At 39.3% G+C, this 14,929-nt stretch overlaps 1 protein-coding gene and 1 long non-coding RNA gene across 2 annotated transcripts; both read right to left on the bottom strand.

Annotated features, from left to right (window-relative positions):
* Window positions 1-11,346: 11,346 nt before the first annotated feature.
* On the bottom strand, window positions 11,347-11,920 carry LOC133731545 (uncharacterized). The gene is made up of 3 exons (XR_009856709.1): window positions 11,855-11,920; window positions 11,573-11,780; window positions 11,347-11,406 (listed from the first exon to the last, which is right to left on the bottom strand). It is a non-coding gene; the product is annotated as an uncharacterized LOC133731545 (long non-coding RNA).
* A 1,530-nt stretch (window positions 11,921-13,450) lies between these two features.
* On the bottom strand, window positions 13,451-14,578 carry LOC133730616 (uncharacterized). The gene has a single exon (XM_062158172.1). The coding sequence runs from the start codon at window positions 14,576-14,578 to the stop codon at window positions 13,451-13,453; it is 1,128 nt and encodes a 375-aa protein (XP_062014156.1).
* Window positions 14,579-14,929: the final 351 nt, after the last annotated feature.

Below are 14,929 nucleotides of genomic sequence, written 5' to 3'. Positions count from 1 at the left end.
GTTGTCTATATGCATTGACTGACTTAGGCATCGGAGAAGTGAAAACCGCCCAACGCGGTCTCCCTCTGACGCCCTGTCTTTCGTTTGACAGCTAGCGGAGATCACCAAATCCACAGAGTAGCGGTTCGCCCAACGGACCCGCGTTAAACGAAAGTTTGGCTACCGCCGGACTTTGAGCATTAACAGCCGTCGATTGTGTTGATACGGCGCATGGGTTTGATATTGGTGACCACCGGCGGTGGCTGCCGCACCTTGAACTCTTCCTACTTGCTATCACGATAAAAAGTCTCTATTGTCGTTTTAAGAGCGTTGCAGTTGTTGGTGTTGTGACCACTGTCTTCGTGGTACTTGCACCACTTGCCGGTGTTCCTTGGTTTGCCTACTCTTGGGTACTTTCTTGGAGGTGGTGGAGGGATCTGGTCTTTGTACTTATCGTATATCTCTTCATACGAGACCGTGAGGACTGTGAACACTGTGTACCGCTGTTACGGTTATCCCCGTGGGACGAGCGATTGCTCTTATGGTAATGCTAGTCCTTTTGCCGCTTGCTTTGGTAGTTGCCCTGTTGCCACTCTCTCTTTTTGTCAGTTGGCAGCGTCGCAGAGGTTTTGTAAGCGGTCTCCTGCTGGCTGGAGGAGGGCTGAGTGGACTTTGCCGGCGTTGGCGGTGGTGGTGGGGTTTCTCCATATATGATGAACTCTGCTTGAGCGTGGAGGACGGCCTCGCTTATGACGTGGTCATACGTGGTGTTTGGATGATTGTAGTTGAGATGATAGAGAAATGGTCTCTTTAGGAGTCCTTGCTTAAAGGCTGTCAATGCCATTGTTTTATCAAGATCGCGGCACTGAGATGCCGCTGCTCTCCACCTGGTGACAAATGCCTTCAACGTTTCCTCTGCGCCCTGCTTGACGCTGACCAACTAGCTTGTGTTGTGATGCCCGGCGGCCAATAAGATGAACCGTGACAGGAAAGCATTTGATAGTGCATGGGATGTGTCTATGGAGCCCGGGGGGCACTCGAAGAACCAGCTCATCGCCTCACTATCTAACGTCTCACTAAACAAGTGGCAGAGTGTGGCGTCATCGAATCCCTTGTTATTAGTGACTTTCTTGAATGTGTCCATATGGACGAAGGGGTCAGTCATGCTACTGTATTGTGGCATCTTTGGCGTCTTTGCATGTGCTGGTCTGACGGCCTATAGGATCCTGGCGGTGAATGGCCCTGGCCTGGACGCAAAGAGCGGATTTTGTGTTGGCGCTGGGGCGCCTGTCTCTGCCCGGATTAGCCTTTGTTCCAATTGTTGCATCCTTTCCAAGAGTAGGGTTGTTGCGTCGCCAGCGGCCCCCGCTTGGAGGTTCCGCTGTGTTAGCTCCTGCCTGGGGGTAGGCAGATTGCCTTTAGTTCTAGCTCTGGTTGCGGAGTGGTTAGTGCGCGGTTGTGATTCCGCTTCTTGCTCTATCAGCAATCCTGGTGGGGGTGGTGGACCCATTCCCAATAGCTCGGACGGGTTCAGCGGTACCTGCATCTTTATGATTGGTGCTAGTACTAATCTTCCGGCATTGGGTCGACTACGTCTGGTACTTTACGATTGCTCGCTCTGCGATGGGTTAGCGTTTGCTTCCAGCGCCTTTTTTAGTTCATCGAACCTTGACATTAGCGTGGCCACATGTTTTTGGGCTTCAGCCTTCTCCCTGCGCTCCTACTCCCGCTCTCTGTTTGCCTTGTGGAGGTCCGCTAGTGCCAGCTCATACATACCGGCGAGGTCCTGGACCGGTGGGCGGCGTCTACCGCCTGGATGAGCCTCCGTTGTGGTCTCAATATGTGAGATCTGGGGAGTGGCCTGTGGCTCCACGCTAGGGTTGATCGGAGTGTACGTTGAATAGTGCGTGGTTAACGTTGGCCGCTGGGTTAACGTTAGTCGCTGGGTTGGTGGATTGGGGGTTGACAGACTGGTCCGCTTGCTCTTCTGCGTTTCCCCCGCTACCGTTAGTCATGGTGATTGATACGCTAAAAACAATTGCGCAATTTAACTCTGCAAGAATGTCAATAGTTAGTATAGAATAAGTAGGGGTCGTTCAAGCCGGGGATTGAGGGTAACTTATTACTCACACAAAATAAAACTAAGCTAATTAACACACAAAACAAATAACAAAATCTGAAACTACACTAAACAAAAACGTCAAACACTAGAAAAGAGAGAAAAAGATGGCAGGAAACAGAAGGGGCTAGAAAGGTGCGTTGCAATCCTAAGTTGAAACAGATTTGGGGTTTTAAGTTTCTAAGAAAATAAAAGGAAAATAAGAAAGCAAAATCGATATTAGAGTTTGAAAAACAATATGGAGAAAACGTTAGAGACTCGGAAATCCACCACCAATTACTTTCGAACAATGTTAAGTTAACCTAGTTTCAACTACTAAGGTGTGAACATAAACCAACCAAGAAACAAGTCGGAGCAGATCATGTCCCATATTAATGTTTCCCTAATTACTTAGTCTATGTGAACGCACAATAGCTAAGCCTATCAAACATGCAATCAAGGTATAGAACGCTATCCTGTCAACAACACATATAGTGTCAACATATTTGAAGCATTAAGATCTCATGGAAACGATTGGTTATAGAGTTGCAGTCTAGTGTGGAACGCCTACCTAGCATGCTCTTCTAGTTGTTAAGAACATCATCTTTTGTCCAAAGCCTTGCATACTTGTGGATTAGAAAACAAGACGATTAGGTGAATTATTTTCTAAATCCTAGCTCCAATTACATGCATAAATCCTATATTCGCGACCATAAAACAAACACATGCAAAAGTTTTCAATCAATCAGAATTAAACAACCAATTCACACCAAAGGTCAAGAAACAGGATTAAACAAAACATATGTTCTACATAATTGGGGCTTCAAACCTCGCCTCGCCCCTAACAAAAAAAATGTTGGTTACACATTGTTTTGAAAACCAAAATAAAACAAATAGAGAAAAAGAAGAGAAAGATGGTGTCGGATGAATAAGAAAGAGAGATAGAAGAGAAGGTGAAAGGCGTGGTCCCCTTTTTCATGTTTGCAGAAGCTTTATATTTATGAAGGAGCACAGCCCAAGTTTCCTTCTCCAACTCTGCTTTTAAAGCCTCCTTTAATTGCTTAAGGATTCCTTTAATTGGTGCACAATTTAATTGCCTTCAAGCCTTAGTAATCTTCCCAAAATCTTGAGGAATCATTCTAGTACTCTCCTTGTAATTTTCAGCATCAACAACCTTCCAAAAATGCACCCAAAATCCGTCCATAGAAGAGTTTGGTAAACTGTCCTGTTTTGACAAGGATTCAATTTTTGTCTCTGAAGCTTCCTTCTTGGACAAGGAACGACTTCGTTTTGCCAAGTTTCTGGATGGTTCTTGACTCCCACGTGTTCTATGACATTATATATTCTATAATGATCAACAATCTTCTGGAAAAACTTCAAGTAAGTCGCCGGAAAAGATCTCCCAAAAAGCTTCGTGAAAAGCTGACAGTTTCTGCCTTATCGGGAAGCCTTTTTGGGCTTGATTTCCTACTGCCTCATTGACACTTCTGACCAGTTATTTGGCTCTTGTTGAAGTATAACATCATTTATTCAAGGATCTCTGTCCCTTTCTGAAAATATGCAGCTGGAAGAATGCTAGAATTGCTCCTCAAAACTGTTCCCAGAAAGCTGATTCTGAAACTGCAGTTTTCTGCTTTGCAGCAACTGTTTTGCACAATGATTTCCGTGGACTTCCCTTGTAATTTCCGGCCAAAAGGTTGATCAATCTTGGTCCTTTGCATCATTACTTCATGATCCATGGCTTCGTTGCTCCCTTTAAGCTCCTATTTCTCTTGAACTACTTCACGAACTACCTAAAAAGAAAACAAAGTTAAAACTGACTTTTTAAAGGAAATAGCTAAGTGTAAAGGATTGCACATTATATTTGTCGCATTTTATGCTCCTATCAGTGATTGTTTATTGTGGGATGACCTTTTGCTCAAGGATTCCCACAGACGGCGCCAATGTTAATGTCTAAGATTCAGCAGCAGCTGAACCTCGGTTAACGCTGGTTCAATGGGCGAACCGCTACTTGTGATATTCTTTGCTGATTCCGCTATCTGTCAAATGAAATACAAAGGGCGTCAGAGGGAGACCGTGGTTGGCGGTCTTCTCTTCTCTGATGCCTAAGTTAGTCAATATATTTATGTTGACAGAATAACAGTAGGTAAGTAGTAAATGCATAATTAATGAGAGAGGAGTGGACCTTTTATATGTGGGGAAGAGGTTGACCTCTTCCTTGTTTTCGATGTGGGACTAATATGCTTCAGTTCCTAGCTTCTGATGCTTCAGCGAGGCGATCTTGGCGCGGCGCGTGGAGGCCCGTCAGCGGTGATCTGGGGGTGAGCCGGGGCTCAGGTGATAGCCTGTTTGGCTGTGTTTTCGTAGGTCACACCGTTGATGGTCGTTGATACCACTGGCGATGGTATGAGTGTGGCTCATTATAGCTAATTATGCTTGGCAAATGCTCATGTAAGTACAGAACCCAAGCCATAAGTTCAACAGTTATAAACTCATCTCTATAGATCCAAGACTACCCCATCTCAAGGATAAAAAAAGGTCTTATAAAAGGATTGTAATGGGGCCAAGGTTTAGGGTAATTAGAAACGAAAGATAAAGGAAATAACAAAGGTATCCTAAAAACAAAGTAGAACCCTTGAAAACATCTTCATTGTATCACCAAGGCATCTTCAACATCATGCTCATAGAGGTCGAATAAAAGGGCCTAATATCATCTTGTTGGGCCTCTGCTTCATTCTAGACTTCAAATCCATAATGCAAAAATACAAAAGTCCACTAAAACTCATACAATTTCAACCAAAGCCGTATATATCCTTGTTTTTTTTTTACGATTTTTTCTTCTTCTCTTTTCTTTTCAACGATTTTTCTTTCTTTTGTTTTCACGAAATTTTTTCACGGCATACATTACAAAATAATTCCCGTGGACCATTATACCCCCATACTTGAACTTTCACCTCTTCTTAATCTTCAATCTTTATGCCTTCCTTCCTTTTGCAAAGTCTCAAAAGTAGCTCTACTAAGTCTTTAGAACAAAGGGTAAGGATGTAACTATACTAAGGTTAAGGGTTAAGGAAATTTCGGGTGATGAGAGAAAAGACTTAAAAATGTCTGTTCAAATGGGTAAACTAGGGGATAGTGCACACATGTGTACACAAAAATAAGGACACAGGCTTATTTGGCAATGGTGGTAAAATCCTAAAGTGCCTTTAATCCTTTCCAAAATCAAGGATATATATTGATAAAAGTTTTGACAAGTATAAAAGTGAATTCTAGCATTCTCTAGTTCATTAAAGAGCTATGGCATGTAATCAATCAAATGAATCGTGCTGCAGGTTCGTGATAGGAGCATTTTTATGTGATATTTTAATATTTAACTCCCTATATTTTGCTTAGTTATTTTTTTTACTTAATCATTTTTAATTTAGTTTCTATTTTCTAGGTACATTGGAATAAATGACAAAGAAATGAGCTGAAATAAAGAAATGGAGTTTTCCTGGTCCGACTAGGAATCCCAGTCAACGCAGGAATCCTGTTGAGGTTAGGAAACCTGAAGGCATTAGGAGACCACATGGCTTGAAGATGACATTGGAGATATTTCGGGAGATTAAATCTGATTTTTGCCCTGGGAAATGATGGAGATAATGTGAAAATCAAGGAGATTACGTTGAGAAAATCTTGGGAGAGTTTCAAGGGATTGTGCAACAAGAAAAGGCTCAAAACAAGTCCAGATTCATCCCTCAATTCCCTCAAAATATGTTGGCCGAAATTAAGGAATTAAAATCTGCAGTTTTAATGTGAAAATCAAGAGAAAATCAAGGGGAGGATGTTAAGAATAAAACCATGGAGAGATTTAAGGGAGAAAAGGTCCAAAATGCGTCCGGATACATTGTCTAGGTTCATGCCTAGATATTTGGCCGAAAATTGTGAATAAAATCAGATTAAATCTTGGGAAAATCAGCAATAATATATTTGGAAAGATTATGGACTTATTTTGGAGGCTTTTGATTGGCTGGATGACTCAACAGTGCTGACATGGCATTCTGTGAGTGGTCGAAGCTGTGTGGCATGAGCAGAAAATTCTTAGGAAATTAATAGAAGATTCATGAAGGCTTGGAGACCAAGTTGCTATCCTCCTATAAATAGGAGCATCATTGGCACAATTCAACACACCACCACAACTCAACACACCTCTCTTCCCTCAGAAAATAAACATCAGAAAAATTCTCTCCATTCTCTAGTCTTCAGAAGCTCTGCGTCTCAACCAAGGAGGAGAAGAAGTCATGCAATACATCAAGATTCTAGCCACCATCCACCCTTGGTCGTTCCTAGAAGATTGCTTGCTTTCAAGGATCTTCGAGTTCTTCGTCTCAAGGCTTTGTCATTCATCTTCCACGGTGTATTTCATCCTTTTTCTTTTATTTCCTTTGTTTGATTCGTAGAGTTATGAATTCTAGTTAACAAATAATGTTAAGGGCAAAGTTTAAAGCCCGTTTATATGTTTTGAAATAATGTTGTGATTTCTTTATCTTGATTTCTATGGCCTATGTGAGATTGCTTAATTGATTTTGCTTTATAGAAAACTTTTATATGTATGTGTTCTTTGGTGACCAACTTAGGATATATGCATGTAATTGGAGCTAGATTTAAGTAGTAAATACTTTGGACAAAAGTCAAAATCAATTAAGGAGGATTGCAAATAGATGAACTTTTTCATACTAGGTTGTGCACTTTGGTTGACATCCTTTCTTTGTTCTTCATGCATTGAATGTGTTCTTGATTAGCTAGCTTTCTAGACTATGATTGCATGTTCAATAGGATTAATTTAGGTGCTTTCACTTAGATTAATTATTGAAGGAAAGTAAAATATGAGAAATCGTTTGCTTTCTAATGTTTCACAAGGTCAACTTCTCTCTCATGACATAGATAATTAACTATAGGAATTGTAATTGGATTTCATTCATATGGATGTGGTTTTGATCTTTGTTCCTTGCGTTCCACCCTTGTATATATGTTTTTACATTTTCTTTATTTTGTTTAGTTTAATTTTCGAAACCATAATTCTTAAAGCCCCCTTTTATTTCGTTATTTGTATATATTCTTTTTGTAAATTACTTTATACTTTTATTAATTCTTTATTTGTTTTTACAATTACAGGTGTACCCTCAATCCCCGGTTAGAACGATCCCTATTTACCATATACTAACGATGACATTTTTCAGGGTTAAATTGTGCGCTTACTTCTAGCGTATCAGTTCGACGCCACTGTTAGGGAGGCGGAGGTGGAGGCGCGACGAGGCAGTCTGCAGCTTGGGCCGGGAAGGTTGGGTACGGCCCATCTTCTGGGTCTGGGCATTGGCTGTAGGCTTTCTGGGCTGTAGCTTGGGTTGGGGTTCTTTTGGGCCCTGCCTTGTATTTTTTTCAAGTTTACTTTACTCTAAGTTATGGGAATCCTAGGTTAGTATTACTCTCTAATTTTGTTAGGGAAACTACGCACTTTCGTGCCTCTAGCAAATCCTCTTGAGTAGTAATGACGGAGGATTCTCGAGATTTGGGCAATGGGAAGCTTTTGTTTCCCGGGCCTCCTTGCCTAGTACTTGAAATTGAATCTTTTACGAATTGCTTCTTAGTTCTCTCTAGTTGTACACCAATTGAGGTCTCTAGGCGACTAGGTTTACTTTTCAAAGAGAGGCTTGTAGTGAGGAGTTGATCTCTTGTATGTAGGCTCAATACACTACACCAAAAACGGTCTTTTACGGCCCACAATGTGTGCCGTAAAAGGGTATTTAAGGCGCACAAAGGCAGGCTGTAAATGCCGGAGCCGTAAAAGACGTACCTCATTTACGGCACACTAAAATGCGCCATTAAAGTGCATCTAAGAACGCCATGAAAGTGATATCGGAAATGTCACTCATGTTATTTACGTCACATGTTGCACGCCGTAAAAGACTTGATTGCGTTCCCATTTAAGGCGTATAATGTGTGCCGTAAAAGTGTGATTGAGTTCCCATTTAAGGCGCAACTTGCACGCCGTAAAAACTGTTTTTTTTTAATAAAAAAAAATTATATTTCTACCAATTTCACATTTGTATCACCATATCCATATGACAAATTAGATGTAAGAGAAATATTTCAATCAGATTATCATTATAAGTAATTTCATTTACAAAATGACAATTAAAAATGTACAAGTAGCAGTACTCATTACGTCAATCAATCAAACTCTAACTCTACAAGTTCAATTCACATATCAGTTTCATATCAGCAAACAGATCAAGGACTACCACCCTCCCTGCAGGAACATAATGTAAAAGTGTCTGGAAAGAAGTATGTTCCATTGTTAATGACAACAGATATATAAAAGGGAACAATATACCCAAAACAAAAATTGTAAATATAACCTTCATTTGTGCAGGCCTCCAGAATGGATCATGTGAAAATAACCACCCCTGCAGAATTAGTCATTAGCATACCAAAACATAGTAAAGTCCAGTAACTTTCCAGCAACTCTACAAGTAACTAAGAAGAGTCCCCTGCAAATAGATGATGCTTCAGTATCTTGCTAGTTTCCCACTTTCCGAGTTGGTATGTAATATTAAGAAGAGTTATATTAACAAAATGTCTTTTCTTACCTGGTCATGTAGCACTTTGCACACTTGAAAATTGAAGACTTCCAACTGGTGGAATTAGTATTGATTTGCAGATGTCCAAGTAAGAATATTTATTTAACTGCATACGTTGACAAGGTTAAGAAATCAGTAACATAGTCTGTTCATGTTTCCATTATCTTTATGGTCAAATATTAGCCAGAAAACACACCTCTTCTATAGTTGTATCTTTCTTTACACCACGGAAATGCTTTGCAGCAGAGCACAACTATAATCTGTGGTAAAGCAAATGAGGAAATATATCAACACTTGTTAAATGCAAGTACAAGGACTAAATTTACAAAACTAAACTTATAAAGCTTGACATAGAGCCAAGGAATATTAGCTAGCAATTAATTTAACGGGACCTTGCAGACTGAGCTAAAGCAATGACCAATAATTTATAGCTTGCCAATATGTTCAATTGATGGCTTGAAACTAGTGAAACTATCAAAGAGGAGTTAAAATATGCCAGCTATACAATAGTACTACTGAATACAATACTTGCATGAGAGTTACCTGTTGATGTTGAGGAAGACATTGTATGGTATCCACTACAGGTGACTTGAATGTCTTTGACAAAGCAACAGCCATGTGATCAATTCTCACCTGCATCTAGTGGCAAAACTTGTAAGCAAAAATATAATATGAACAATGACATGGGTGTGTGCATTATCAGACTTCTGGCGCTTTTAATTGAGTCTCTTAGTACTAATAATACCCTGGAGTTAGAGTGAAGCAAATCTAGGTCTGAAATTTTCAAACTAATCATAAAACTTGAAATTTATACCAGGTGTCTGAATGCGCCAGCCCCTTGAAATGTATAACAGTATAAATAAGCAAATAGTATGAAACTATGAATAAACTTACACACTGTACGTGAATAAATTCAGTTTTATAAGAGGTAATCCGAAAACAAAAACTTAATTTCAATTTATTACCAATACACTCTTCTACTCATTACATCATCCGAAAACAAAAACTTAATTTCAATTTATTACCAATACACTCTTCTACTCATTACATCATACTCAGAGCGAAACTTGGAGTAGGTTCTCTACATCCAAAGTACCAAAAATCAAAATAAGTACAGAAAACAACAACAAAATTATGTAAATAGCAACTAAATGATTTTAATACTTTCTTACCTTATCAACATTAGACACCTGGTAGGTCTGGATAGTGACTCCAGTGTCACTTCCTCTAGAGCCAAACCAATCGTTAGAGATTTTTTTCTTTGTTTTTCAAGTTGAATCGCTAATCTCAAATGTTGCATTTCATGAAAAACCTCCAAATGTAACACACAAGTATCCAGAAGCACAGCGAATTCACTAGATCTCAAGCAAACGAAATTCAAATTAGCATTAAACCACACTGCATAGTCTTCAGCTCAATTAGGATCCAAATCACAGAGAAACTCAGGAATCCTCAAAATCGAACTAAAGGAAAGCAATATCAGATCATTTTGTTGTTACCTTTGGCAACACTCTTATATATTTTTATTGATTACAAAAAAAAAATCTTAAAGTCAAACAAATTTGCAAATAATAAAAGAGTGAACGGGTGTCCAAAATTGCAGATAACAGTTATAATATCAGAATAAAAAAAAAACAAAAATAGGATGATGGCTGGCTTTCAGGTATATCTTAAATTTCTAAAGGAAGGACAGAGCTGCACATCAATCAAAAACCAAAGATAAGAGAAATGAATCTGTGAAGATGGTTCAGCAACCCTCCTATACTATATGTGATGGTGTAAAAGACACAGATAATAACATTGGACCTAACTAAACAACCATGATGGTTCAATATAGGATAATGAATCCTTTCAAGTTCTGCAGATTATCTATGATTCTCATATGTACCTTCTAACACAAATAATGACCTAAAGAAAAAGGTGAATTTGTTGTAAGTATCAATCTGAAAGTAGATGAGTATGATGAGAAAAATGAAGAATAAGCCAGACCCTTTCGATAATTAATTAGGTCAAACAGCCATCACACAGTAGCAGATGAATGAATATCGATGGAGAAAGACATTGACAGAGACACCAAGGCAGAGAGACAGGCCAACCCAGAATTCATACGAAATGTTATTCTAATGAAGACAACAATGTGAAGACAACAGCAATATCCAAACACCCTACATCTTCTTCCATGTTTTCCTTGATTATATATATTAAGATGAAACCAAAATTAAACTCATCGATCATCTCTAGGATATTTATAGTAGCAAACTCCTAAATCATCATCATCACTATCTTTTGCAGATGGACAACTGGGTTATAGTTTCTGGTAATTATTCAATTCAACCCAGACCCAATTCAATTCAACCCAGACCCAAATGTAACACACAAGTATCCAGAAGCACAGCGAATTCACTAGATCTCAAGCAAACGAAATTCAAATTAGCATTAAACCACACTGCATAGTCTTCAGCTCAATTAGGATCCAAATCACAGAGAAACTCAGGTATCCTCAAAATCGAACTAAAGGAAAGCAATATCAGATCATTTTATCAAATTATCAAAGCATTTTGAAGCAGAATTTGATCGTAGGAATCGATTTACAAGGAGCAACAACAAGTAAAGCAAGCAAACGAGAAATTGAGATCGGTGAACATACATGGAATTGGAATAGGATTCGCGACTTCCATTGTGGCTTGCTCCGATTCTTCCACTGAGCTCCTGAGGAAAACCAGAACTAAATTAAAGAAATCACAACATGTCACTGAACAAATTGAAAGTTTGAAACTATTACCCACAAAACTAAAATTGCTCATCTGCAACTATAAGCACAATCATATTGTTTCATATCTAAATGGTATAGAATTGGAAGGAGATCGTGATTTACCCTCAACTGATGGAAACCAGATGAATGAATGTAATCTAGTTTGGGTTTGCTCCGCTCTTGATCTCAGAAGCGAACAAGATAAGAACCCGGCCAGCCAAGAGATTCAAGGTTGGATCAAAGTCGATCATTTGTAATATGGGGTGAAAATGATCGAGAACGATCGAGTATGAGACTGACCGGCGAGTTCATCCCTAGATCTGAGACAACCCTAAAAAAAAGATCCCAATTTGGTGTACCCATTAGGCCTTTACCAACAATAGTAGAGAAGATGAGAAGGATTACCAATATGTGCTGAGCGAATTTGTTTCTTGAGCTCCTCTGATATGCAGGACGTGAGGGGGAGGGGGGGGGGGGGGGCGAGAGAGAGATGAGGTCTGTCGGGGAGAGAGAAAAGTTTTGTTTTATGAAATGAAAAAAAAAAAAAAAGATTTAGAAAGTGTAGGGGGAAGAGATGGGGGGAAATAAAAACTTTAGTAAAAATTTCGCGTCTTATACTTTTACGGCACACATTAATGTATGCTGTAAAAGGCTATATTAAAAACCACATTAACGGCGCACATTCTTGCAGGCTGTAAAAGATAACACTATTACGGTGTGTATCTAATGCATGCCATAAAAGACCAAATAAAATTGACATTAACGGCGTGCATCAATGCATGCCATAAAAGACTAAATAAAAATTGACATTAACGGCGTGCATCAATGCATGCCATAAAAGACCAAATAAAAATGGACATTAACGGCGTGCATCAATGCATGCCATAAAAGATGAAATGAAAATTGACATTAACGGCGTGCATCTAAATGCACGCCGTAAAAGACTATACCATAAAGGGTATTCACGGCATGCCGTGAAAGTGCGCCGTAAATGTATGTCTATTACGGCACTCATTGATGCACGCCGTAAAATGTGCGCGGTAAAAGAGTCATTTTCTTGTAGTGATAAGTGAGCGCATGTGTTAGCAGTGAGGGTCACCTGTCCTTTGTTTGGTAGCTTATACCATTTATAACTTTGGTGTAAGACAACATTTGATGTACGTGCCTTCTGGCCATGGATAAATGAATGAAGTTATCTCTTTTCCTAAAAAAAAAAAAATCAAATGAAAGATAATGAGATCAACTAAGCATCGCCAAGAAAAATAAGAATATACACAAGGTATATAACATTAATCACTTAGAAGAAAAAGGTACATGGCTCAAATTCTCACATAGGTTATTCTGAATCAAAACTCGTTTTAGCATGCTCATAATCTGTACCATGACAACAAATCTATATCCACTACACAGTTATATATCACATATAAGACTCATTTAACCAAAGAAAAATATCAAACTTCATCTCAATATTGTGATCATCTTTTAGACATGCTTTCAGAGATATAAACTCATCGTAGACAGTTGAAAGGGCGATCCTAATAGCTCAAAAACAAAACAAAAGACTCAAACAAAAACAATTTCGACTCTAACAAATAAAACCTAAAAAATATATATATATATTTTTTTAGTCAGTTTATATTTTTTTTTTTCCGATTTTTTTATTTTTCAATTTTTTTTGGCTTTTTTAACTAACCTAAAAACCAAACAAAACCTAAAACCAATAAAGTTAACGTTAAGCTTTCCCCCACACTTCAATCATACATTGTCCTCAATGTAAAACAATTCAAAGCATGCAAAGCACAAAATAAGCATATAAGGGATAATCACAAACCAACTTTATTGAATAACCAAAAATTACAAAATCACTAACCAATGAGAATTGCAAAAATAACTAAAATAATTGTTCCAATAAAAACTACGAAAAATAAAAGAGAAAGATAAAGAGATCAAATCTAGTTTCTTTGGGGTGCCTCCCATGTAGCGCTTGGTTTTAACGTCTGCTCAGCCTAGACATGGCCTTCCTTTTGCTCTTGAAGTGTTGGTACCCTCAAAGCCTCCCTTTGGATTTGGAATTGTGTTGCTTGGAAGCTTCCCTTGTTCGTGGAACTTGGTCATAAAGTCCACCACTTGTCCCATTTGCTTCTTGAGATCTGCTATATCATTTTCATGGTTTTGTTGCCCTTGAATCAAAGCTTGAGTTGAGGAATTAAGCTTCTCAATGATCTTGTCATAATTAGGGGACGTTCCTTGAGCTTGAGGTCTCTGACAGAATGCTCCCTGAGGTCCTTTGTTGTAGGTGTTCTGATTAGCAACATTATCATTATCCCTCCACCTAAAGTTAGGGTGATCCCTCCAACCTGGGTTGTAGGTGTTGGAGAAAGGGTCATTCCTTGGACGAGCTTGCCCTTGATTCTGGTTCTGAAACCCTAAGTAGTTCACACTTTCCCATCCACCATTTTCTATCAATTGGGGACATTGATCAGTCATGTGCCCTTGAGTAGAGCATACCCCACAAACTTGAGCTACTCCATAAACTTTTGGCGTTAACACTTGTGACATAAGAGAAGTAAGTTTATCCAACCTAGCATTGAGATCCGAATTGATTGTCACTTCCTTCACTTGACGAGTTGTAGTCCTAATGCCCTCATATTGTTGAGCATTGGCAGCCCTATTAGCAATCAACGCCTTCCCTTGAGCTGGAGTCTTGTCCACAAAAGTACCTCCACTAGCCGCATCTAACATTTGGCGCTCAAGAGGGAGCAAACCCTCATAAAAGTATTGCAAGAGGCTTTCATCCTTGAACTTGTGTTGGGGACATTGCGCCAAAAGGGATTTGAACCTTTCGTAGTACGCAGGATATGACTCATCTTCAGCCTGTTGAATCCCAGTAATCTTCTTCCTCATAGTAATAACTCTTGAAGCAGGAAAGAATTTCTCAAGAAATGCCTTCATCATGGCGTCCCAAGAAGTGACATGTCCATCTGGAAGTTCATATAACCAATCTTTGGCTCTATTAGCTAAGGAAAAAGGGAATGTCTTCAGCTTGAAAATGTTCTCATCTGTCTCAGGTGGCATCATGCTTCCAACTACAAACTGAAACTCCTTCAAATGCTTGTTAGGGTCCTCCATGGAGAGTCCATGAAATGTAGGTAATCTAAGAAAAAGTCCACTCTTAATCTCAAAGTTGGCAGACTTGCCCTATGCAGCAGCTGGGAAAACAATGGAAAGAGGAAGCCCTCCTTCAATAGTGGATGTAGAGAGGTCCTTGATACTCTGGTTAGCCTCATTATTGCCTCCAAGACCAGCCATTTCGTGCTCTTCTTCAGAGGGTGGCGTATGAGGTGGTGAAGGTGAGAGAGGTGGTGTGATCTGAGGTGATGGTGAGTTGGATGAAACAAGTGGTGATGGCGTCAAAGATGGTGGAGATGGAGTTGGTGTAGGTGATATGGATTCCTCTGAAGAATTTAAGATCATCTTCCC

The sequence above is a fragment of the Rosa rugosa genome, chromosome 2 (assembly GCF_958449725.1).
Source record: "Rosa rugosa chromosome 2, drRosRugo1.1, whole genome shotgun sequence".
NCBI lineage: Eukaryota > Viridiplantae > Streptophyta > Magnoliopsida > Rosales > Rosaceae > Rosa > Rosa rugosa.
Note: the sequence above shows the minus strand (reverse complement) of the source record. Positions and strands in the feature narration are given on the sequence as shown.